The sequence below is a fragment of the Balaenoptera ricei genome, chromosome 13, assembly GCF_028023285.1.
Source record: "Balaenoptera ricei isolate mBalRic1 chromosome 13, mBalRic1.hap2, whole genome shotgun sequence".
Classification (NCBI taxonomy): domain Eukaryota; kingdom Metazoa; phylum Chordata; class Mammalia; order Artiodactyla; family Balaenopteridae; genus Balaenoptera; species Balaenoptera ricei.
Genome location: NC_082651.1, coordinates 7,135,515 through 7,158,126, shown reverse-complemented (window position 1 = coordinate 7,158,126; position 22,612 = coordinate 7,135,515). Strand labels below are relative to the sequence as shown.

Genomic DNA, 22,612 nt, shown 5'->3' with positions numbered 1-22,612 from the left:
CGACGGCTAGAACTCCTGACTCCAATTACTTGAATGGAATTTTTACACTAACAGGGAGGGGGCACTGAGCCAGAAGCTGCTAAAAGCAAGGTAGGCGGATAAACAGCCGCCTCACAGCCCGGACTTTTCTATTTTCAACTTTAAAGCTGAACTCTTAAATAACTGGGACACAAGGCTATCTCTTTCACTCCTTGACATGAAGGATTATTGCTTTTCTTCCTCCTGACAGTGCATTTTGTTGACCCCCAATGTCTAGCACCTGAGCTTTGTAAGGGATGACGTGGGAACCAGGCCTCCTGCGTGTACCTCCCCTGGTTTCTTCCCTGTGACCTTATCTTTGCAGTGGAATTTTCCAATGAACTTGGAAATCCACAGATAGTCAAACCAGAGAACGATTCCTCAAGGAGTCTTTCTTCATGTATTTTTGCAAGTCTAAGGATTTAAAGAAATACGTTCTGAAATGTTTAGCCAAAATGTGACTTAAAAAAAAAAAAAGAGTCAAGCATAAAGGATAAAAGCAAGTAAAAATTACTCCGCTCCTCCCCCTGAGAAAAGTGGGGGGATAGATTAAATAAGAGCAAAACGTTGATAATTGCTGAAGCCTAGTGATGACACATCGGATTTCATTATACAATATCTATTTTCTGTACGTCTGAAATGTTCTGTGATAAGTATTTGTAAAGCTAAGCATGTAAGAACAATGACAAACCATATGTGAGCATAGGATTGGTTTGTTCTGGAAAATGAGAACTATTTTTTTCCTCTAATGACTTTTTCCACTTGAATTAGGGAACTGTTTTTCTCGTGCTTTCTATAAAACTGACCCGAGCCTAGTTAAAAAGTCATCTTCTTAAGCTATGAATTCTCCTTTATTGTCGCTAAAGCAGAGGCAGGAATGTGCACACAGTAGCAATCCCCCTCGCCCCTTCCCCCTGCCCAAGTCCTTTATCCCAAGTTCAGCGGACTTTCCTACCTAGTCCATTGGCTCGGAGCTTTCATTGAGACTATACTGTGTGTGCCTGAGATGCTTGCTAAGTATGATTTTTTTTCCAAAAGAGATTGGGTTATGAGGGAGAGGTTCTCAGGGTGTTGTGTTTGCACCTAGATGGGGTCATGAAGGGCGCTACATAGAGAGCTGTTCTGTTGAAAAGTTGTCACCCCTTGCGTCCGTGGGAGGCTGCTTCTTAGTTTATTTCTGAGAGAGCATTCGCGCCCTCTACTGGCGGTTGAAAGAAATACCGAGAAAGACACCTGTGACAATGGTTCACAAAGAACAACCAATGGTTGGTTCTTTAATCCATCCTTCCACCCGTCCGTCCTTCCACCCCTCTATCCATTCACCATCCATCCATCCACCATCCATCCATCCATCCATCCATCCACACACCCACACATCCACACACCCACACACACCCCCACCCCTCCATCCTTCCATCCATCCACCCATCTGGCAGACACCCAGTATATACCAGGCCCTTGATTAGGTACTGTGGGGATACAGAGACACACAGGACAGGGTTTCTGCCCTCAGAGAGCATACATCAGTGGGACAGAGTAGCAGACCAAGCAGTCTCTGCCATAACACAAGCATAAAGTTTCCCTTCTTTGAGCAAAAGCTTAATCTATTTGTTGATTCATTTATTTATTCTATTCATTCCTCAGATAGTTTTTATATGCCCAGAGAGACAAAGGAGCAAAAGGAGCTCCTTTTTTATTTTAGTGTTATTGTTATTATCTAACATTTATTGAGCACTTAGTACTGTGCCTCAGCATAAATCCCATTTGATCTTTTATGACATATGTGCTGTTAATGTCACTGTTTTATTAGTGAGGAAACTAACAGTGACTTTGAAAAGTTTTGAAAATTGCCCAAGGTCTTACCACCAATACATAGTGGGGTTGGAATTTGAACTAAAGTCTGTCCGATTTAAGCTAGATTATACTGCCTGTCATACATAAAGGTTGCATTTATTTGAACTCTAATTAGAAGGTAAATTGTATCCCACCAGAAAAAATACATGTTATGTAGTTTGAATATTGGGTTTTTGCTGAAGTGTAAATTACCCTGTGTGCTGTAAACAAGCCAGGTCGCTGAGATTGCGTAAAGCACTAATCCTAAAGGTTTGGGTGTTGGATCTGCGAGGATGGAGACCCAGAACATTCTTCTTAACTTCTAAAGTGACAAAGAGCCCTCATTCAAAACTGCAGGCTTTTCTGGTGGGGGTGGGGTATGAAGGAAAGTAGGGAGACCTGGTGGTGTGGCAGGAAGGGCACTAGATGGGAACCTCGCTCGGGTCTCTGGGAGATGACTTGACACCCCCTGCGGAGCGGATGCTTGAACTAACTAGTTAAGTGTCTGCCTGGCGTGATTTCACATCTGTTGTTCCAAAACCACTCTGTCACTCAGGAAATGTCGGCTTGTCAGTTCCATACTGGGTATGAGGTTATGCTACACTGAGTACAGGAATCGGGGTTAAAGCTCCAGACGCTCGGAAGGAGAGAGCCTTAGCCGTCAAAGCTAAGGGCCTAAAATGGAGTGGAACACTGCTTGTCAAGAATCTGATACAGAGAATACCAGTTTTTAATGCCCAAGAGGAGCTTTTGTTAAAAGAGCTAGCTACAGGTCTTAGGTTTAAATTATTATTGAAATTACCGAAGTTGTTTTTCTTAAGCCTTTAGCGTCAGTTCACAGATTATATTTTATTTCCAAATCTACTGATTTGGCTGAAAATAGCAATGCTTTTACTTGTGTTTGTTCACGTTCAATCAGTTTATAAATTTAACAAATGGTAAATCATCAACATTCTCTACCAAAGCCATTAACTTCCAAATTTAATATATCTGAACCTTTCAAACATTTCATGTACCTAACAAGGCAGACTTATAAACCTAAGAAGTAAAATCTTTCTGGGCACTTAAGGAATTCTTTTAAATTGAATACACCAAACTTATAAACGAGGTGGATCAAGGTTCTCAGAACCACTTAAACACTCTTTATAAACTTGACCAAATTCTCTTAAACCTTTCCCATTAAAACAACCAGGCTGATATATCACAGCCTATTGAATGTCTGAGACATCTTAGATAACAAGTAGAGATTAGCATGGTGATTGTAAAACGTATTCTTAAACATCATTTTAAAGTACATGGACTTGATGTTATGTCATCCTTTGGATTTATTTGCTTTCCTGGGAATGCAGAGGCAACTAATGAACCAGAGCAGATCTGCCCTCTCAGCTGGAAGCTGGGGTCGAAGATGCTGATCGTAGGATGGGTACAGACCATGGTCACGGTCAGAGGTTCAAGACCAGGCGCAGGTCCTACTGCCAGGACGATGCGCCCCACACCACCGGTCAGCCAGCCCTCTGCCACTGTGATTGCGTCATTCCCTCCATTCACAAGATGTTTTTCCTTCTAATAGGAAATGGATAAGCCAACCCAGACTAAACAAGCATATCAAGTGACGTATCTGGGTCTCAGCATCTTTCACACTGTTAGACCCCAGTCGCTCAACCGGAACCTTCTCGAGGGCAGGGTCGGCATCCGTCTGACCCACTGCCCCTCTCCGGGCCGTGCACTCTGCTGGTGGCATCCCAGGCACTCAGTCCAGTGGGTGAACCTCCCCAGGCAGGTCAGAGAGAGCGAGAAAGCTGCCATCTTGCCGTGGACAGGCCATACAAAGAAGGTGCAGGCCTGTGAAGGCACCGTGATCCCAGCCTAAAAAGCGTTTTGCTTCTGCTTCCAGATGTTTCTGCAGCAGCCAGATGTATCCCTGAGCTTCAGCAGTGCCCAGCGGCCCGAGGCTCAGCAGCAACTCCAGCAGAGGTCGGGCCCAGGCCCCCAGCCCCAGCTCGTGGCCAGCCCTCAGCTTCTGGGGCAGATGGCCTCTGCCCAGGTCACAAGCCAGCACCTGCTCAGAGACTCGAGTGTGATATCAACCCAGGTAAACATGCTCGTCTCCAGACTCAGTCCTTGCCACCAGCAGACCAGTCTTCGTGAACCAGAAACCTGCTGCCCCTGTGACCGGAGCTGGATGATGATGGTGGGGTTTTTCTTTTCTTTATTTTGTCACTTTGAAGCCCCACGTTCTCTTGGTTTCCTTCTGTGTTTTATCAGTATATTAAAATACCCTAAAGGTATCATGCAGGGAATTCCCTGGCAGTCCAATGGTTAGTACTCCATGCTTTCGTGCTTTCACTGCCGAGGGTGCAGGTTCGATCCCTGGTTGGGGAACTAAGATCCCGCAAGCCGTGCGGTGCAGGGGAAATAAATAACTAAATAAAAGGAACAACTTTGTTTAAAAAAAGAAAAAAAGAGGTATCATGCAGCTGAAACTTTCAGCTCTGATCCTGAGCTAGGCTGGAGGTGGATGTGGCCATCCCAGACATGCACGCTGAAAGCCACACGTCCCCACGTGCGTGTCCCTGATGCCCATCACCGACTGCTGGTTTGAGCCATTATCAGTGTGAGATCACAGTTACCCACTCCTGTTCATCATCGCTTTCCCCAGGGCCACCAAGCTTCTCCTGGTGCCCCAGAGTCCCTGTCGAGCCCCATCCTCACAGCCATTGCCACTTACTACAAGCCACCAGTGACCTTGCAGTCTGACAGGGTCACCCATCAGTCAGTGGCACTGAATCCAATGGAATCGAGAAGTTCTGAGCCCTCGTTTCCAGACGATCACGGCTTGGAAGGCAGGATACAGCCTCTCCTGAAGCCTCTTATATGCACATGGATTCAGTGACATCTGCTGGGCTCCCAGGGGAACAAAGATAAATGAGAGCTGTCCTTGACCCCAGGAAGCTTCTAGTCTAGCAGGGGTTCTGGGACGTAAACATTGACGTACAATAAAATATGGAGAAGTCTATGTATAAGAGAGTTCCTCCATCTTCACCCAGATTTAAGGGTTTTACTTTAAAATGCAGCCTTTTGGTTCTAAAGGTTAACAGGAAAATTAATGGATGAGATTAGCCAAGAACATTCTGGAGAGGAAAAAAACTGAGGTAGGATTTACACCACGTTCAAAGATTTTGTAAAAGCTCTGAGAATGTGGTGGTACCATCATATTAATGGTGTCAGTGAAACAGAGTGGAAAACCCAAAAAGCAAAAGCACATGCAAGTTCATTCCCTCATTCATTTACAATTTCACTCAACAAATGCATGCCAGGCACTAAGTCCTGAGCACTGAGGGGCGGCAGTGAACAAAAGAGAAAAGGAAAAAAATCTCTGATCCAAGTGGGGAGAGAGAGAAACAAACAAGTGACAATTAACAGTGTGACAATTGGCGATGTGAGATGGCTGGGGAAGGGGAGCGAGGGGCTGGAGGTTCACTGAGAAGGTAATATGCGAGCAAAGAACTGAGCGGGTGAGAGAAGGAGGCATACTGGTACCAAGGAGAAGAGCATTCCACGTAGAGGAAGTGCAAAGGCCCTGGGGCAGGGGTGGGCCTGATGACTTAGAGAGTCAGCAAGGAGATCCACAAGTCGGGAGTGGAATCTATGAAGCAGAAAGTAGTTCCTAGTTCCGTTCAATGCACATTGGTTGCTTGCCTGCCGCAAGCCCGGCACTGTCCTAGCCCCAAAGGATTTAAAGAATCCTTGAGATGCTTACAATCCAACGGGAAAGACAAGTTCACAACAACTCAGTCAATAGTCACTGGGTCCTAAGCGAGTGCAGAGGCCAAAGTGGGTAAAAGGCAGAGGTTCTGGGGAGGTGATACCTGAGTTGACTTGAAGGTTTACCTTTCTCGCTGCACTGGTTACTCCAGGGTCCAAAGCCATTGAGAAGCTCGCAGATGATGCAGGGGAACAGCCTGACGCCCCAGTTCAGCAGCACCTCTGCTGTGCTCCCGCCGGCTCTGAGCCTGACCACACCTGCTTCCACCTCCCAGGAGGCCAGCCAGGGCCAGCCCAGCCCAGACTTCAGCCACGATCGGCAGCTCAGGTGCGGACACTGTCCTTGTTGGAAAGATAACTGAGACATAGTTTTATACCATTCGTTTCTGGTCTTCTTTCTGCTGGAGATGGAGGCAAAGTTCAGACCATTAGACTCTAAAGCCTCTGCAGTTGATCTCAGCTCAGGAAGCGGCAGGACAGGGCTGGGGTCTTGATGGCCAGAGGAAGTGACCTGCTGCCTCAAGGATCCTCTGAGGACAGAGCAGGCCCAGTGGGGATTCGGGTCAGACAGAAAGGGCACAGCCAGGCTGGGCAGGTGCTGGGTCAGCCGGTGGGTCTACAGCTTGGGTACTGATCAAAGTTTCCCATTTATCTCTTCCTCTGCTCGAAGGCTATTGCTGAGCCAGCCCATTCAGCCCATGATGCCCGGGTCCTGCGATGCGAGGCAGCCCCCAGAGGTCGGCAGGCCTGGACGGCAAGTCAAGTAGGTGGCCCGGGGGCGGGGGGAGGAAGAGAGCCGCACCGAGTGGTCTCAGGCTGTCAGGGTTTCACCTGCCTGGACCAGCTGCACCCCTTGTGAGTCTGGCACTACAGGCAGGGTCCAAGTGTGCCCACACCCTTCGAAAGGACTCCTCCTCTTAGCTCTTCTTTCTCCATTTCCCATGTCAGGAGAGAAAACTCTGTGTCAGCATCCCATGCTGAGAACAGGACCCAAAGGAAACTATTAATTATACATCAAGTTTGTCACCACCTTCTGATCTTTTTTTTTTTTTTTAACATCTTTATTGGAGTATAACTGCTTTACAATGGTGTGTTAGTTTCTGCTGTGTAACAAAGTGAATCAGCTATACGTATACATATATCCCCATATCTCCTTCCTCTTGTGTCTCCCTCCCACCCTCCCTATCCCACCCCTCTAGGTGGTCACAAAGCACCGAGCTGATCTCCCTGTGCCATGCAGCTGCTTCCCACTAGCTATCTATTTTACGTTTGGTAGTGTATATATGTCCATGCCACTCTCTCACTTTGTCCCAGCTTACCCCTCCCCCTCCCCATACGGATGAATGGATAAAGAAGATGTGGCACATATATACAATGGAATATTACTCAGCCATAAAAAGAAACGAAATTGAGTTATTTGTAGTGAGGTGGATGGAGTTAGAGTCTGTCATACAGAGTGAAGTAAGTCAGAAAGAGAAAAACAAATACAGTATGCTAACACATATATATGGAATCTAAGGAAAAAAAAAAAAAAAAAGTCCATGAAGAACCTAGTGGCAAGAAGGGACTAAAGACACAGACCTACTAGAGAATCCACCTTCCGATCTTTGCAGGTCTAAGTGGTAACATCCCAGGTCAATGGAGCCTTCCCCGCCTTGCCGAGGGCACTCCCGCAGCCCCAGCTGACCGGCAGATGCTGGCAGATTCCACAGGCACACCCAGCTCGCCTGCTCTGTTGTTCCGGTGCTGTGCCGGGAACTGGAACCCCCTGCAGATGTGGGACTCTCCTGCCCTCCCAGACGCGCAAGCTTCTCTCTCTCTCCTCCCCCAGGCTCTTTGCTTGCAACCCTCGGGACCCGAAGAAGCAGCTTTGCTTTGCCGTTGAATTATTAGGGACAGAGGTTACTGAAGACAGAGGAGGGAATACTTGGAAAGCTACTGGAAAATAGTTTCTAGCCCTTAGAAATGAAGCAGACACCATTGTCGTATAAACACTGGTTTCATTTGTGTCAGAAGTTCACTGGGACAGTGCTAGCTAATGAGACCTGCCGTGCCCCCATGCGGGGGCCTTGCAGCCATCCCCTGGGGCCGTCCCCTCCGCTTCCTTCTTCCTGTGTCCTCCTTCAGCTAGTAATAATAGTAACATCGGATGGTTACTGCGTCTTCTGAGGGGTGGGGCCTGTACCTACATCCATGAAAACCCTATGATGGTAGAGGCGGGCAGGGGCTGGGCACTGCGGGGAAACCACCTTCAAATTCTCTGATGATGCCCTCAGTCAGGCAGGGGGTGCGGGGAATGTTGGTTTTGGTTTCTGACTGTTCTTTCCAAGTGATCCAAATAAGTGGAAACAGAAAAGTCTTGTGACATCGCTGTCCAGAGATGCTTAAAATGCAGTGAACTAGGCAAAACTGGAAATTCTTTCCTCTGGCAACTCTAGAGGAAAACTGCCATTTTCGGTCAACCCAATAATTTATACCGTCCCCACCTTCCCCACCGTCTCTTCCAGACATGACCTAACACTCCATCTTCTAGGGCGGGTCAGAGTCTGCCTACCACACACAGAGGCCCCTTCAGGGGAATTTTGGAATCGCCAATGCCTGTTACAAATGACCCATACAGAGATATAACATTTCTACAAATATAACGCTAAATGGACTTCGCTGTAGTGTCTTTAAATATCTGTTCCTGGTCTGGGCTCCTCCAGAGCTTTCCCAAACAGCCTTCCCCTTGTTATTGGACCATTTTCACTAACTACTCTTTCTTTAAAAAAAAAAAAAAATGTATATTCTACATAACATGAAATTTACCATTTTATCTATTTTTGAGTGTACAGTTCGGTGGCATTAAGTACATGCACATTGTTGTGCAACCATCACCACTGTCCATCTTTAGAACTTTTTCATCATCTCAAACTGAAGCTCTGTCCCCATTAAACCCTAATTCCCTATTCGTTCTTCCCCCAGCGCCTGGCAACCACCCTTCTGCTTTCTGTCTCTATGAATTTGTCTCCTCTAGGTACCTCATCTAAGTGGAATCATACAGTATTTGTATTTTGTGACGGGCTTATTTCACTCAGTATATTGTCCTCAAGGCTCACCCATGTCGTAGCATGTGACAGAATTTCCTTCCTTTCTAAGGCTGAATGATAGTCCACTGTCTGTATAGACCACGTTTTGTTTATCCATCATCCATCGACAGATACTTGGGTTGCTTCCACGTTTTGGTTATTGTAAAAAAATGCTGCTATGATCATGGATGTACAGATATCTGTTTTAGTCCCTACTTTCACTTTTGGGGGGCATATACCAAGAAGTGGTATTGCTGGATCAGATGGTAATGCTAAGTTTAATTTTTTGAGGAAACTTCATACTGTTTTGCACAGCAGCTGTACCATTTTACATTCCCACCAACAGTGCACAAGGGTTCCAGTTTCTCCACATCCTTGCCAACACTTGTTGTGTTCTGGTTTTTCTCATAATAGCATTGTAATGGGTGTGAGGTGGTATCTCATTTTGATTTTGATTTCCATTTCCCTAATGACTAATGATATTGAACATCTCTTCACGTGCTTATTGGCCATTTGTATCTTTTCTTTACAGCGATGTCTATTCAAGCCCTTTGCCCATTTTTTAATCAGGTTGTTTGCATTTGTTGTGATTGCTGAGTTGTAGGAATTGTATTTATATTCTGGATATCAATCTCTTATTAGGTATATGATTTGCAAAGGTTTTTCCGGCAGCCTTTTCCCTGCATGGATAGAGTGACGCACACAAGTCTTTAATTGTGATGAAGTCCAGTCTGTCTCTTTTTCCTCTTGTTGCCCATGTTCTTGGTGTCATGTCAATAGCTTTTTTTTTTAAAGGTCTTTCTTACGTGTCACCAAACAGGTATCCACAGAGCCAGGCCGTGTGTCCAAACCCAGACGTGCACACCAGCACCAGCAGCGCCTCGACCCCTGTCCTGCTGATGGGGCTTCACCCCCGCTTCCCCACCTCCCAGCCGTCGCCCCTGAAGCTCGCGCAGACCCAGCAGCAGCCTCCGTGCTTCCTGCAGGTGGGGCCGGGCTGCACCCGGGGCGGGGGAGACAGGGCCGAGCCCGCAGCCCAGGCCGGACCGGCCCTTCCCCCCGGGCTTTCAGTAGGGCTCTGGTCCTCAGTATCAAAATAAGCCCCAGACAGATTCATAGTTGAATCTTCATAGTTTCTAAAGTTTATAATGCTCAAAGTTGCTAAAGTCTATGTATATACAGTGTGAGAAATTTAGAAGCAGCTCTTATGCCTCATGTGGTTATGTGCTAAAAAGGTCCATTTTTTTTTAAAGTAATTTTTATTATGGTGTCTGGAGTTTTTAGAGCAAAAATCAGACACTGATTGCTATGTTTGTTGGACTTGTTAGTGTGTTTATATTGCAGAGTCTCATACAAATATAAAATTAAATCATGTTTAAAGATTCATCAAACTTCCTTTAAATGAATGAGATGACGTTGCCTGGAATTGGGGCTGTCCAGGAAAATGGGGGGCATGTTTCCTTGTGGTCACTTCTTACTTCCAGCAAGTGCCACGTACACTGGAAGGAAGGAGGGGGAGAGCCAGTGGCTGGGGGTTCAGATGGGACAGAAGTGTCTGCCGGGGCTCTGGCCTTCCCTCCCACACCGGCCCGGGCGCCCCTTCCTGCCCCAGCCCGACCCTGTCATGTGGGGCCTCCTCCCCGGCCTCCAGCCCCTGACCCCACCCCACCCCCGGCTTGGGCAGCTTCAAAGCCACAGGGGGCTGAGCAAGGCGACTGCGGTGCAGAGTCTTCCTTGAGGTCTAGAATGTAATTGAATTCCAAAGCTGCTCAACTATGGTAGAGTGTTCAAGTCTCCCTGACCCCAGGCCTCGTGGGAGTCAACTCAAGACGTCAGCTTTGCCTGTCCCGTCAGCCCGCAGGACCCCCGAGGGATCTGGGCTGGGAACTGATGGGGTGTGAGCAGGCAGGGAGCGTCTGGGGGCGAGTTAGAGGCCGCCCATATATTCCTGCATGGGGAGTGACAGACGCCGTTGGCAGGGCTCAGGGTACAAAGGGCGCTCAGGGGCCTTGAGCGCAGGGGGACAGGGGACATCGCAGAGGGCGCCCAGGCCTGGGTCTGTGTGGGTGGAGCACTGTGGCTAGGGTGGCCTGCCGGTCCAGTGGTTACGACTCCGCGCCGCCACCGCCCGGGGCACAGGTTCAGTCCCTGCTCGGGGAACTAAGATCCCTGCATGACGTGCTGCCAGCTTGGCCAAAAAAAAAAAGGGAGGGTGGGGAGAGGCCCTGGTGGAGAAGGGACGGGGGGCGGGGGGATGCTCCAAGGGGGGGACGGCTGAGTGGGGGCGGGGGGGACAGTGTTCCAGCAGGGGAGGCAGCCCGAGCCAGAGTGGGCGAGCAGCCATGCCTGGGCGGCTGGGGGAGCAGGGCGGACCAGATTGCTTGGCAGAGGAGGTTTCGTGCATGGGGACCGTGGGAGGTGAGATGGAAGGATCCAGAGTTAACGTTTGACCAGTTGAAGGTTCTGAGCTGCAAATTAGGACGCTTCCTGGTGGATGCCGGCCAGTGATGGTGTTTGGAAGTAGTTCTGGAATCAGGGGCCACCGGTGAAAAGTAGGCAGACGGCACGCGGGCTCGGATGCTGCCCCATCCATTGTGTGCGTGTGGTCCCAGGTCCCAACATCCCCAAACCCACAGGCGACGTGGAGCACGTGCTCAGGAAACCGGTCCCCGGCAGCCTAGGCCCGGCCGCTGGGCCAGGAGGAACCCCCAGCGCTGGCGGAGAGCTGGGCTTCAGAATTCGCACCCTTCTGGCAGAGCCTCGGCTTCCTCTCTCCCCGCCTGGCGCTCCCCCAGACCCCCGGCCGGGAGGAGGGCCTTTCATCTGACCACATCACCGCCCCAGCCGTTCAGGGGAGGAGTCCCCAAATCACAGAACCTCCCCTGGAGCCGTTTCCTTTCTTTCCAGGTGCAGGCACCAACCTCTTTGCACAGTGAGCCGCAGGACTCGCTCCTTCTCTCCACCTACTCGCAGCAGCCAGGGACCCTGGGCTACCCACCTCCCGCACCCTCGCGCCCTCCCCGAAGGGTCAGCAGCCTGTCTGAGTCCTCAGGCCTCCAGCAGCTACCGCGGTAGTGCCCTGGCGCCTCAGTTGGGTCACATCAGCTTTAACCAATGGACGGTCGAGGGGGGGACGGCCAGGGAGTTGGGGAGAAGAGTTTAAAGGACACCCCGGCTTTCGTACGCGCCGCATCCGTTTCAGAGCTCCTGAATGGTGACAACGTCTGAGCACAGCGGCCGGCCCGTGGAAGTGTGCAGGGACACTGGCCGTGTTTCCCTGTCCCTGCACTTCACGGCCACAGTCTACAGCCATACGTGGAAGGGGCCGCGGTCCCCACGGGAGTGCATCACTTAGTTCACCTTAGCGGTGGCTCATCTCGCTGCATTCTGCCCCCGCCCCCGGAGCGCGCCGGTCCCTCCCACCGCTGCCGCCCGTGCGCACGTGCCCATTGGCCTGCGCTCTCTTGACTCTCTTTCCTCTGCATTGGAGAAGCACCGGGTCAGGGATTTGTTGAAGAGAGAGAATAAAGAGATGATTTTTTTGTTATTTTTAGATGATTGCTTCTGTTTTAATTTGCACAGCTGCACAAGGAGATAACTTAGGCACCTTCCTTTCTTAAAAATACTGTCTCCTCCCATGACTTCATTTGGAGACGCCAGTAACAAAAACAGCCCACGGATCAGATGGCAAAGCTGGTGGTCAGTCACCAGGCTGCAGCGCCACACCCTCCGGCCTGGCCCTAACGGAATAAGGCCCTTCCCCCCACACCGTTCCGGTGGGGTGTCTTTTGGCTTGGTTTGGTTTTGGGTTTTTTTTTTTTGCCCCCGAATATAACACTGGACTGTTTCCTGTTTACTTCGGCAATTACAACCACGAAGGCGGACTCGAAGCAAAGCACAATCCCGCAGCTGACGTTCTGGAGTTCTAGTTGAGGACTTGACGACTGGGAAGGTTTTACCAGCCAGACGGGTCTGTGGAGCGCCAGGTCCCCAGGAAGCCCCACCATGTGCTGGCCCTTGGAGTGAGAATGCTGCATCTTTCTACATATCTTTCCTGATAAGACCGAGGATTGGATTTTCCTTTTCAAAATGCACTTTGCTTTTTTTGTATGTTTTGTTATGTTGAGATGTTTCTAAAGAAAAGATTTTATGTAATTATAAGATGAAGTGTAGTGAATTGTACAGCTGTTGTAATAAGGACCTATTTCTATATAAAATAAAATTGTATGGATTATGTGTAAATTATTTTGTATCTGAGACACCAGTTCCTTTCCCAAATATAAGAGGATAAAAGTTTTCTTGTGTATTTCTGTGAGTGGACATTTTGTAATAAATTAACAAATTTGTATGATTTCCTTTGGAGGCAGTTTCTGTCCCTTGTTCTAGATGCACGCATGCATCTTTTCATCAATAAACTTTTTTTTTTTTTAATTTCAAGATGTTTTTAAGGATAATCAAAGATACGGAAAAGGCGGGAGCAAGCAACAAGTAAGCCGGGTAATGACCTTAGGTTTTTTGACTTCAACATGTGCTTCAGCCTGTCGGGATCCTGATCTTCATTTGAGAGATTGTGCCAGAAGAAAACAACAGTTCATTGTAGAAATGACAGCAAAACAAACTGACAAAACCAGAAAAAGTTCCTGGAAACATCTCCACCTTATAGAGACACAGGTAATCCATGGAGATGGCCAAGCTGTTATCCACCAAAGCAGGCATAGCCCATAATTAAACTTACCTGGGCTGGAGTTGCATGGGCTCTGCCTGCTAGCACTTAGGTATCAGTGATGTGCCCAGGGTTTGTGTGTCTGTGTGGGAGATGTGTGCCCACGTCATGTGGACGGGGGAGATACAGCAATAGCAGACATCCCCCCCTTTCCCATGAGGCTTCAGCACGCTGGAGTGAGGGTGCCCTGGCACACCGTGATTGAGAATCACTGAGATGGCCATGCTCAGCAGAGCCCTTTCTACAAGCATTGGCCCAAGAGAACTGAGTTCCTTTCCTTGCTCCATCACTGGAGTTCTGTGCTTCTACCTGCTTCCCTGTAAAACAGGGGAAACTCCTCTCCGTTCTCTGGCCAGGATCAGTTTTCAGTGGCATAAGAGGCTGCCAGGTAAATACATCAAAAGGAGTTTTATTATTCACACAACTGCAATATTCCTGAAAACAGGTAAGTCTAAATATTTTGCATATATTAGTATCATTTACTCTTTAAAGGAACCCTCCTTTTAAAACAAAAAGTCTGTGTGACACTGGATTACCTATTTTGTAATTTAACTGTTTTGTAAATTCAAAGGTTTACAGATCTGATTTTTCTGTAAAAGAATTTGTATTTTAATTGGCTGTCAGAATCTGCACTTCTAAGTAGAACAACTTTTTTCATGGAAGCAGCATATTTGTTTTCCTAGGATTTTCTAGCTGGAAGCCATTAGAAAAGGGCGGAGTATGTCACGCTACTAATTTAATTTAGTATTGCTTAAACCTTACACATGTTCAGAGTCTGGATAAACCCAGAAAACTCTTATTGGGTGATATTTCTTTAAACCCACATAACATCAGGGGAAGTTTAGTCCCTTAGCTTTTGATTCATTTAATTTTGGTCATTAAAAAACTGTTTTGCAATCCTGTTCTGTTTCGAGAAAAGCCATGACCTTTCTATTTGGAAAACTATAAAGTCTTGGCTCATGAGAAGTGACTGAAATGTGAACTCTGGAATACACCGAGTTTTAGAATATTTTAAACTAACTCAATTAAAATGTAGTATCTTCTGTCTCTAATGGCAACTAACGTCCATTAAATTAATTTAAAATTTTTGTTTATACAGGCAATACGGTGAACTGATCAACTATGAGATCATTCTAAGTCATGACGTGTTGGACTCTTGCCAAAATTATCTGGCAAAATGTGGGTGTTGGGTATAAAATTGCTTCAATTTCTCTCTTCACTTTATGGGAAGCCTGAAGGTTTTAAAGTCATCCCTTAATAACACAGACAAATAACTAATTTGGATCCTCCGGAGACATGACATATGTGGCTTTTTGGACACAGACGTATGAACTTCATACAATGCCTATGTGCGATAGTACAAACGATAGCATACTTCTGTAAGCATGACATGGTTGACTAAATAGCTGAAATATACGGCCTTATGGTATCTGTGAAGCAGCTTTATTTTTTCGGGTGAAAAAAGCTCATGAGAAAGAAAAAAAATTTTCCTTTAGGATTATTCCCTAACCAGCCAACGTCCAGTTATGGGAGAAGCAGGGTAACCCATCAGCACATTCACTGAAATAATACAGGCCTTAAAATATAAACTCCAATGTTGGGTTACCACTTTATACACACTTAAAAGGTCCTGAATTTAATTCAGTGTGTGACTCAACTTCCTTTAAAACCATCTGCCCCCCCCCCAAAGTCCCCACCTCTTCCAGTGAAGCCACGACCCCACCCATGGACATGAACTGAAACACTTTATCCTCCACGCTGGTAAATTCATTTCTGTCAGAGGGGATTTTGTACGTGGAAAGATAGTCACCACTAACTGTAAGTCATTTAATGTCCAACTGACTAATCTTATAAATTTATCGATTAGCATTCTTTTAACCATTAAATAGTCAACATTTCCCTTATTAATCACATACTACTTAAACAACAAATGCGTCAATATTTAGGAATTTACCCCCCAAAATTTCCCCAATTATGAAAAGAGATTACAAATAATTAACCCTTGTTAAGAATTAAAATCTCAAGTCTGATACAGAAGCTTTCTTAAAAGTTCTAAAAGGATCCACAAAATATAACTATATATATATATATATATATATATATATATATACATCTTTACATCAAAACTGGTTGCAAAATGTGAATATCACAGATTTAACGTGTTTTGTATTTTACTCCATGCTCATTCTCACACCTTCTCAGTGCTCCAGTTTTAACATACCGTTCTAGGGTTTCAATAACTCACCCAGTAAAATTTTTACGCCTCCCTAGGTTTAAGGATCTTATCATGCCCTCGCCCCCTCCAAAAGAGAATGCAATTTCTCATCAGCAGACTGAAGGTCCAGAGTTGTGAACCCGTGGGTTTGGCCTGGGGACCCGGGACTTGGCTCTGTAGTCTGTCAACTCACACCCGACCTCCTGGCGTCAGGTTCCTCCCTTTTCATTCTCAAGGTACGTATCTTACATCAGGTGTTGGATAAAAGTGCTGCTTCTATTGCTATTATTGGGCCATTTTGTTGTGATAGAGCGAAAAACAGGTATCTCTTTAAGGTCATGAAATCACATTGATTTCTCCAATATAATAGATTGTATATAGTATTTTACTCTCCCTTTCTAAGGTGATTTTGTCAACTACTAACAGTCTCCTAAATTGACATTTCATATAGTCAGTTACAAACTGGCGATTCTGATTTCGAAACACTTCTTGTGCAAGCCTCTGCTCTGCCCCCCTCCTCGCCCCTAGCCCAGGTCCCGCTGCGGCTAATCGCGGCCTCCCCACCCAACCAACCCCGACAGGCTCCCCGATCCGGGCAGCGAGGACGCCCTTCTCGCGAGCCCGCTCTGCCCGACCGGAGCCCCTCCAGGGCGGCAGCCGCGTCGGTCATCTCCGGGCCTCCAGCCGGGAACACAGGGTCAGGCAACGCTGGCCGAATCACTGAGCGAGTGGGAAAAAGAGAAGAGCGACTTCCCCCTCCGCCCTGCTCTCCTCCACCTGGGGACCAAGGTCCGGTTTCCTCTGAAGAGTTAGACCGGAGGGGCAAGTCCCTCCCACACTCGTTCGCGCGCAGGAGGCGGGGACGCGCGGCAGGAAGCCGGGCGCGGAGAGCGCGACGCTCCAGGTCCCGCGCCCGAGGCTCGCTCGCTTTACCCTCCCGGCGCGCGCCGCTTACGTCACAGCCTCGCCTCTTCCCTCCTCTCGCCCGCCCTCCACCCGCCTCCAGGTGACCCGGAAGTTGTACTTGCGACCCTGCTTTCCTTCTCCCACAATCCCTCCCGCTCTCCCTTTCTAACCCCGGCCGGGCGAGGTGAGTATGGGCGCTGGGTGGCGGCTGCAGGAATCCGGCGGCATCCTCGCCCCGGATTGTGCCGACTAGGACAGCGGGCTCTCTCGTGAGCCGGCCCGGGGCCCCGCGTTCCGAGGGCACGGGAATCTGCGCTGCATTTAAGGGCTCTCGGAGACTGGGAGAGAGAGTGGCCAAGCTTAGGGGAACCCGGGCCGCAGGGGTTTCCGGGGCGGGGGCACCTAAGGGGCGCGGATGCTTGGGCCGCGTGGGGTGGCCGGCTTGGCTTTGCCCAGACCTGGGGCTTCAGGGGCCTGGCCGGACCCTCTCCGAGGGCAGCTGCGTGAGGCCGGGCCGGGAGGGAGGACTTGGCTTGGGTTTGTCCCACTCGCTCTGAGCCTCCTTGTCGCCTGGGCTTAGATGGCTCCCGCAAAGAAGGGCGGCGAGAAGAAGAAGGGCCGGTCCGCCATCAACGAGGTGGTGACCAGAGAATACACCATCAACATTCACAAGCGCATCCATGGAGTGTGAGTACCCCTGCGGTCGTCAGTGCCTTGCTGATGGGGGCTCCCGAGACGGCGGTCTGGTTGTCCCTGGGGGCAGTCTAGCCGTCTGGAGGCTGTGTGGTCTAGAAATTACGCATTTCTTCGAAAGCTCGTCTGTATTCCGTGGGCCCTGTTTAAGGCTTACAGGGGTTAAAGCGTAATGCTCAGAGGTTAATACCTAGACAGATCAGGTTTCTGGGAGAGCCAACTTGGAGAAATACGGTAATGATAAAATCATTTCACTCATTGCTTTGCAGTTACACCTTGGCAGGCCTGAAGGGTGAAAGATGTGTATATGAGGGGAAGCAAACTTTGTCGATGTGTCTAGGCCTTAGTAAAGGTAACCAGTTAACTAAAGCTGTGCCCGGCGCAGAATACGAGCACTCCGATGGGCTCCCTTTAGTTCGCTGACCTCCACAGGTGCGTAGTAACCTCGGTGAAGTTGTAATGCCGGAAGTGCAGCTGCTGGAGGGACCAGAGAAGAGCGTATCGGTGGGGTTATAGGGCAGCGTTGGTGCAGGCGACACCTGGAGGTTGTGGATTTGTGATGTACAAGAATATCGGGAATGATTTCGAACGTGCTGGTTCTCGGTTTTCGTCTCTGGGGTTTGGTTTTTTTCTGTTCTTTAGCTTAGTGAGGCTTCCCCTTTTCTCTGCACATGGTGCTTACTAGTGATAAGGGAGACCAAATCTCTTCTTGAATACTATTTGGGGTATTTTTGATGGCAAGTGTTGCGCTGCCAAAACACTCTACTCAGGCACCAGTCCGTGGAGCAGAATTCCTTGCGCCTGCTTGGGCAGTCTCGGATCTGGGCAGCCGATTTTGTGAGGGAGTTAAATGTGCAGCAGCGTCCGCGTTGGGCCTGGCATTTCCGGCCAGGTGTTGACCATGCGTGAGCCAAGGAGTGTCGTGTACGTGGGGTCTCTGGAGGCTTTGGGGTCAAAAGTCCAGTGCCTTTTTTGTGCATAGATGTTGCTTGTAACCACGTTCTCTTCCCCTCACCCCTTAATTTGGGGGCCGTGCGTGTATTCATTCGGGGAGCATATTAGGCACTTACTGTGTCTTGGGCTCTGGATTCAACAGGGAACCAAAGAGCCTACCTTCCTAGTTTACTTAGTAGGGGAAGTTAGACAAGCATCCAGATATAAAATGGTGAAGAGTACCAGGTGGAAAGTAAGTGACAAGGTGAAAGGGGTGGTGTTTTAAAGGCCACACAGTTAAGGGGACATTAGCAGAGTGGGTGTGAGCCATTGCGGGTGGACAGGTTTTTCAGGCATTTTGTGCTTTGTTACAAAAGCCCTAAGTGAAGACCTTCACGGTCCTGAAACCTTTGGTCATACTTGATGGACAGCAGTAGACAGTTCTTTGTTCGTTCTTCATTTTACTTCCAAAGATTCCACAGTCCTGTTCTTCGTGCCTCTGCAGCTGCCGCCCCTCCCCAGTCTGGTCTGTTGCTCCCCACAACCCATCCTCTTAATGTTGAGTCCCAGGCTCAGCCCCTCGAACTGTGCTTGGTAATAGCAACTAGCTTTAGGGTCTTGTGTATCCAACTGCTATTAACCTGTGTACTTGGGTGTTTAAATGGGTATCTCAAAAATTTTACGTGGCCCCAAACCAAACTCCTAGCGTCCATCTCCACCCCTGACCTTCCCGTTTCCCTGTGGCCTTCCCGGTTTCAGTGTGCTGGCAAGGGAGCGTGTCTTCTCGGCTCTGCCTTCCCCAGTCTGACTGCACTGGTCCCACCGCCATCGTCTTGATGGCTTAGCGGCTCCTGCTCCTGGTTCCCTCTTCCACCCCGAACACCCGGCTGTTCTCAAGGCCTCCACTGGCTTCCCGTCTTACCCAGATGAGAAGCCAGAGTTCTTGCTGTGATTCCACATGGGTTGGCCACTTACTTTCCTAATCAAAGCAGGCAAGTACCTGATTCAAGCTCGCGGTTTGGTTTTAGTTTTACCTTTTTTCCCCCTGCCGTAATGCTTTTTCTATTAGGTAGATAAATAGTTGCCCGCGTCATCTTTGGGTCTGGACTTCAGTGTCTCGGTGGCCATCTTACTTAAACCTGCAGCCCCCTTCCCTAATGCTCCCTCTTTTCCCTGGTTTATTTTTCTCTGTGGCACTTGGTACCATCTGACATACTCCATGTGTCAACTACAAAAGCTACGTGGAAAACGGGCTGTTGTCTGTTAAACCTACTGCTGTTCTCTCTAGTGCCTTTTATTTCTAGGTGGTTAAATATTTAAGTGAACGAAGCGAGCTTGCTTGATGGATTCAAGGAGGCTGGTGAGGGGCAGAGCAAAGGGAGCAAGGGGGACATGGTAACTGACACGGCTCCTTCTGACGTTCAGCCTTGGGGCGGGGGAGGACACCTCTTTACGCTTCCGTCTGTCTCTGCCCCACTTGGAATAACCTTTGCTCATCCAGATGCTTGACCATTTCAGCCGGTAGTGAAGTTTGGCTTTTTCACGTTTTGTATTTAACTGAAAGCATGAAATCCAAAGGAATTTATGTATCCTCATCTAAACAACAGGTTAATGGTGCCTAACACATGCCAAGAGATCCGTAGCATTAACTGTTGCCCTCATTGTGTTTCTTGAGAGGGAATCGGTACATTTCAGGCCCGTGCTCTTTAAGCATAGACCAAGTGAATAATGACATTAAATAAAGTTAATAACATTAAATCCCATGTCTTAAGACGTGGCAAATGATAATATTTTGACCTGAGGACATGGTATTTACTTCAGTGTTGTGTACTTTATGTTCAAGCTTATTCTAACATCATTCTTAGATTATATTCTCCCTGGCAGGTGGTATTAGATCTTGGGGGTGTTTTTGTTTTATCAGGAAAGGGTTGGCCAGTGCATATATTAGCATCTCTTAAGGATCTATACAGAGTCCTTGTTCTACATTATTGAAAGTAGATTGTGTGTCTTCAGTGTCCCAAGTATCATAGTAGTTGCTGGGCATTACATAGTGGTGGAGGAAAGAATTGTTCCTGCCCTGTTCAAGGTTCAAGGTTTTAGATTTGTTTTATGAAAATAGGACATGGTATATTGTGTATTTCATTTAATTTTGTACTTAATTGATTTATTTACTTATGTTTGAATCTCAGGGGTTTCAAGAAGCGTGCCCCTCGGGCACTCAAAGAAATACGGAAATTTGCCATGAAGGAGATGGGAACTCCAGACGTACGCATTGACACCAGGCTCAACAAAGCTGTCTGGGCCAAAGGAATAAGGTACGCAAGTTGTCTGTGTTAGAAGATGAACTCTCACAATTCCACTAGCTAATGCACATGGATGGAGGTATAAAGAAAATAACAGTGACTCAGAGAGTGGGGTAGTACCTGCAGGGAAGCCCTTTGAACTGAGCCCCGAATGACACAGGAGCCAGCAGTGAGGGTCCGGTAAGAGCATCACGCAAAGCGAGGACAAACCACGTGACTCGGGGACAGGGGTCGGTGGAGGTGGAGCAGATTGTATGACTTGAGAGCAGTGAGGCTGGAGAGTTAGGCAGGGGACAGATCTTGTAGGTGGTGGCACAGAGTTTGGATTTCTGTCTGGACATACTGGGAAGCCGCTGGAGCAGAGTTGCTGGGGGAGGGGGGCGTTTTGGGTGTCAGTAGTGGGGGGTGGTCACGGGCCAAAGATTCTGCTAAACATTATACAGCACACAGGCAGGCCACCCACATACACACAAAAGCAAGTATCCAGCCCAAGTATCAGTAGTGCCGAGGTTAAGACCTGCTTATAAGCAGAGGGGCGGTTTTGCTGTGGAGGACGGTGGAAGGTGCCAGGTGGAAGTGGGACCGGCCACGGGGCGTGGAGCTGGCGGGGACTAGGTGATGTGTGAGACGAGTGGGGGCTGGGGGGGCGTCTGCGTCCATCTGGGTCGTGTCTTAACATTGGAGTCCGATGCGATGACAGGGACCTGAGATTCAGCCCTGCAGTAGGCTGGCACGGGTGCCTGTGAGCTCCCTTGAGATAGGGGAGGAGTGGTGTCACATGAGCCGAGAGGAGGTTCAGGACACCTGTCCTTGGGTCAGTAGGAGGGGGTGCGGTCGCCTGCGATGCTGCTGAGAGGTTGGCCGAGGCGGGGAACTGAAGGTGCAGCAGTTGCACGTGCTCAGTGCAGCCTGCGGTCGGCGCTGCTCCCGCGCGGCAGTGGCGGCTGCCTACCGAGACTGGTACGTCCTGACACCAGCGTCTTCTGTTCTTCAGGAATGTTCCATACCGTATCCGTGTGCGGTTGTCCAGAAAACGGAATGAAGACGAAGATTCACCAAACAAGCTCTATACGTTGGTTACCTATGTACCTGTCACCACTTTCAAAAGTAAGTTCTGCTTCATCCCACAGAGCTGTTTAGATTTTTTTTAAGTCCTCAGCCTTTTTATAACCTGAATTCATTTGTTCAACAAATATTGTGCACCTATATCCCTGGCATCCTTCCAGCAGGGATATAAGTTAGTTACAGGCATAATCGGTAAACCCTTTTTAAATTGTGTCACGGTGTGGGAAAATGCAAAACGATACAGAATAGGTCTGTTATCTGGGTTGTGAAGGGTCACGTGGAATAGTAACATTCACCTAAACCCTTGAAGAAAAGGTCCTTGGAGTGTGACAGGATGGGATGGGGTGTGTGGGTGTGGAAGGTGACCGGCTGTCTGTCTTCTTTTGCAGACCTACAGACAGTTAACGTGGATGAGAACTAACGGCTGATTGTCCAATAAAGTTATAGAGCTGCCTCCGCATCTTGATTTTCCTTTTCTAGTTGCAGGTAAAATAAACAGGCTTGTCTATTTTAAAGCAGTTCCCAGTTACAGGAGCATTTGGAGAGTGTTTCCTAACTACTGTGCCTGGGCCCCTTCTCCCCATTCCCTGGAGTTTCTATTTGCACAGGGCCTAGGCAGGTGTTCTAAGGGGGTTTTGGAATGCATCCTGGCTTGGTGATGGCTGTTCAGGTGGTTGGGACATCATTGGGGGTATGATGTTAGTGCTTTTACATGTGTGTTTTGTGAATTCTAAGATAACATTTTTCCAGACACTGGCATGTAGAACTTAATTGCCATTTGTCACATTTTAACATGCTAAAATGGTACACTTAAACTTTTGATATTCTTAGATTTCATGGAGTAATGTACAGTTCCTTTTTAGCTCACTTACTTGTGGTGGCCCCATGAGGTACTTTTGGTCCTGGTTTACATGGAGTTAAAAGCTCAGGGGTAACCTTTCTTAAAAGGTTGCTAACAAAGTCTGCTAAATTCAGCCTGAAAGCAAGGTGTTGCAGGGATCATATTTCATCAGTGCTTGTACCACTGATACGAATTAAATGCCAGAAAGAGGTCCCCTTTTGAAGCCCTGGTGATGACAGTAGTGGGGTT

At 48.2% G+C, this 22,612-nt stretch overlaps 2 protein-coding genes across 5 annotated transcripts in view; both read left to right on the top strand.

Moving 5' to 3' along the window:
- The window catches only part of NPAS2 (neuronal PAS domain protein 2), a 190,571-nt gene extending 177,645 nt beyond the window's left edge, over positions 1-12,926 (top strand). For all 4 annotated transcript variants that reach the window (XM_059942246.1, XM_059942249.1, XM_059942245.1 and 1 more), the window contains 5 exons: positions 3,746-3,943; positions 5,769-5,944; positions 6,287-6,379; positions 9,505-9,670; positions 11,592-12,926. In XM_059942246.1, the coding sequence (XP_059798229.1) occupies positions 3,746-3,943; positions 5,769-5,944; positions 6,287-6,379; positions 9,505-9,670; positions 11,592-11,759 (801 nt within the window). In that variant the 3' untranslated portion in view covers positions 11,760-12,926. The remainder of the gene's footprint in view (positions 1-3,745; positions 3,944-5,768; positions 5,945-6,286; positions 6,380-9,504; positions 9,671-11,591) is intronic.
- A 3,685-nt stretch (positions 12,927-16,611) lies between these two features.
- Positions 16,612-22,051, top strand: RPL31 (ribosomal protein L31). Its single transcript, XM_059943369.1, has 5 exons — positions 16,612-16,712; positions 17,109-17,215; positions 20,344-20,469; positions 21,452-21,564; positions 21,912-22,051. The coding sequence occupies exons 2-5, from the start codon at positions 17,109-17,111 to the stop codon at positions 21,941-21,943; spliced, it is 378 nt and encodes a 125-aa protein (XP_059799352.1). The 5' UTR covers positions 16,612-16,712; the 3' UTR covers positions 21,944-22,051.
- Positions 22,052-22,612: the final 561 nt, after the last annotated feature.